At 40.7% G+C, this 2,500-nt stretch overlaps 1 protein-coding gene across 1 annotated transcript in view; it reads right to left on the bottom strand.

Annotated features, from left to right (window-relative positions):
• Positions 1-1,032, bottom strand: part of LOC119589659 (sperm acrosomal protein FSA-ACR.1-like) — a 14,521-nt gene extending 13,489 nt beyond the window's left edge. The window contains exons 1-2 of the mRNA XM_037938255.1: positions 860-1,032; positions 570-673 (exon numbers count right to left, since the gene is read on the bottom strand). Of these exons, the coding sequence (XP_037794183.1) occupies positions 570-673; positions 860-1,032 (277 nt within the window). The remainder of the gene's footprint in view (positions 1-569; positions 674-859) is intronic.
• Between the last annotated feature and the right edge of the window lie 1,468 nt (positions 1,033-2,500).

Raw genomic sequence — 2,500 nt, forward strand, 5'->3', positions numbered from 1 at the left:
AGACAGACAGACAGACAGACAGACAGACAGATAGACAGACAGACAGATAGGCAGGCAGGCAGACAGGCAGACAAAGGGAGATGGATAAACAGACAGACAGGCAGAGAAAGGGGGGGGGGTAGACAGACAGACAGACAGACAGACGGAGCGACAAACAGACGGAGCGACAGACAGACGAGCAGATGATGGAAGAGAAACAGAGTTAGTGCGGCAGACAGAGCAGGAGAAAATCACCCCTATTTGTTATAAGCGCTTGCCTCCCACGAAAACTCCTTGATTATACATATCAAAATGGCCACCAATTGTAGATGGCAGTGATTGCGCGTCTGGTTCAGGGAGTAGGGAGGAGGGAGTCACATCCTAACAGCATCCTTCAAGTATTCCACCGACCTCCCCCTCCCCCTCCCTCACTTTCACTTATGACGAAGCGTACCCTGCGCATGCGTCGACAGGTAGCTGTCTTTGCTTTTCGTTCAGTAGCGCAAGGTCCACTGGTCCTTCGATCGAAAGGTTTTGAAACCCCGAACGAAGAATAAAGGGAAAAGAAAAATAGCGGGAAAGCGTCATACATTGGCGGAAGGTTAGCGCATCTTCACTCTTGCCATCGGGTGAGCGTCGGATTATTGGGTTCCTCATTCCTCCCGTTGGGATATCGCTTCGTCTGTGGAATTTTCTAAAGGGATCTCGTAGATTGTATTATGCAAATATGTGAGATCTGACACCGTGTAATTTGTCAAAGTTTATCACTTAAGCGCCTTTCTTCTTTCATCTTCTTGTGCTCCTTTTCCTTCGTTTTTTTTTCGATTCTATTGGTCATCTAATCCAATGTTTTTTTTTTTTTCTCTCTCTCTTCTGTTACTTTATTTCTCTTTCATGAGGTGTGACTACATCAGTATCGAAATATTTCTTTTCTCTTGTGTAATATTCTCGAGGAATGTGAGATGAATTCCAATATTCTTTTGTCTCAGTTTCCCCCCAAAAGTAATATGAAAAACATCCAGTAGCGTCGATTTTTCCAAGAAATATGATCATCTTACAATTTCCTTCTTCCCGCCCGCTCCCTCCCTCGTCCCCGCTTTCATATATATATATATATATATATATATATATATATATATATATATATAGATATAGATATGATATGTGTGTGTGTATGTGTGTGTGTGTGTGTGTGTGTGTGTGTGTGTGTGTGTGTGGTGGGGTGTGTGTGTGTGGTGTGTGCGTGTGTGTTATGTTATTCACTCACATGTGCAAACGTGCGAGCGTATTGGTGTCAGTTTTATCGTACCTTCACCACAAGATCACAATACCCAGCACAGATGCCAAACAATTGGCTAGAGTGAACGCAACCTTCCTTCCAATGGATTACAATACTCTTGTTAGAAAATGAGCCCGAGATGATTCAAATGGGAAGGTCTATAGGTAAGCGGATGGGCAAGGGGGGGGGGTGGAAGGGTGTGAATGGGTAAATAGCTGTGTTGAGCGGGAGGGGGGAGGGTACGTACTAGTACCTGATAGGGAGGGTAGTTGGTCCTTGTTGGGAAGCGGGGTTGGTACCTGATGGGGAGGGGTTGGTACTTGTTGGGGAGGGGGAGTTGGTACCTGATGGGAGGGGGATTGGTACCTGATGGGGAGGGGGTTGGTACTTGTTGGGGAGGGGGGTTAGTGTCTAATGGGGAGGGGTGGGGTTATAGTAGTAGTTGATAGGGGGGTATGAGGGAGGGAGGGAAGGGGGGGAGGAGATGTCTTGCTTTTACTGCAAAGGAAGAAAGAGAGAAAGAATAAATGAGGAATGAGGGAGGGAGGGAGGGAAGAAAAAGAAAAGATTGAATATAAAAGAAACGAATGGTTATCATACGAGTGAATTTTTTTTTTTTCAGTGTATATCGGTCATTCACTCGTATTATCACTCCTAAGAAAATGAAAAATGAAGACAGCAAAATGATAAGAGAGGAAAAGAATAAAAGATAAACCATAGTAAGAGATAGTGATAATGATAATAAAGATGATAAAGCCGAAAATATGAATAAGAATAACAATATATATTATGATAATGGTTATGACAAAAATAAGATAATGATAATAGTAATGACAAGAAATATGGAAATAATTATAGTTGGAGTAACAATGATGATAATAATAACAACACAATAATAATAACCGCGATAATAACATCACCAGAAATAATGACGACCACCCCCCAAAAAAATTATAATGATAATAATAAATAGATAATAATAATAATAATAATAATAATAATAATAATAATAATAATAATGATAATAATAATAATAATAATAATAATAGTAATAAAATAATAATAATAATAATAATAATAATAATAATAATAATAATAATAAATAAATAAACAAAGACACATTAACCCAAAAGACACCCTGGGCCTTCCTTGCATGTCCGGTTACGCCACCTTATCCGGCGTGGAGATTCCTTTCGTCCGGATATGCCGTTAGATGCCGTTGGCTGAGAGTACGTGATGGTG

The sequence above is a fragment of the Penaeus monodon genome, chromosome 26, assembly GCF_015228065.2.
Source record: "Penaeus monodon isolate SGIC_2016 chromosome 26, NSTDA_Pmon_1, whole genome shotgun sequence".
Classification (NCBI taxonomy): Eukaryota; Metazoa; Arthropoda; class Malacostraca; order Decapoda; family Penaeidae; genus Penaeus; species Penaeus monodon.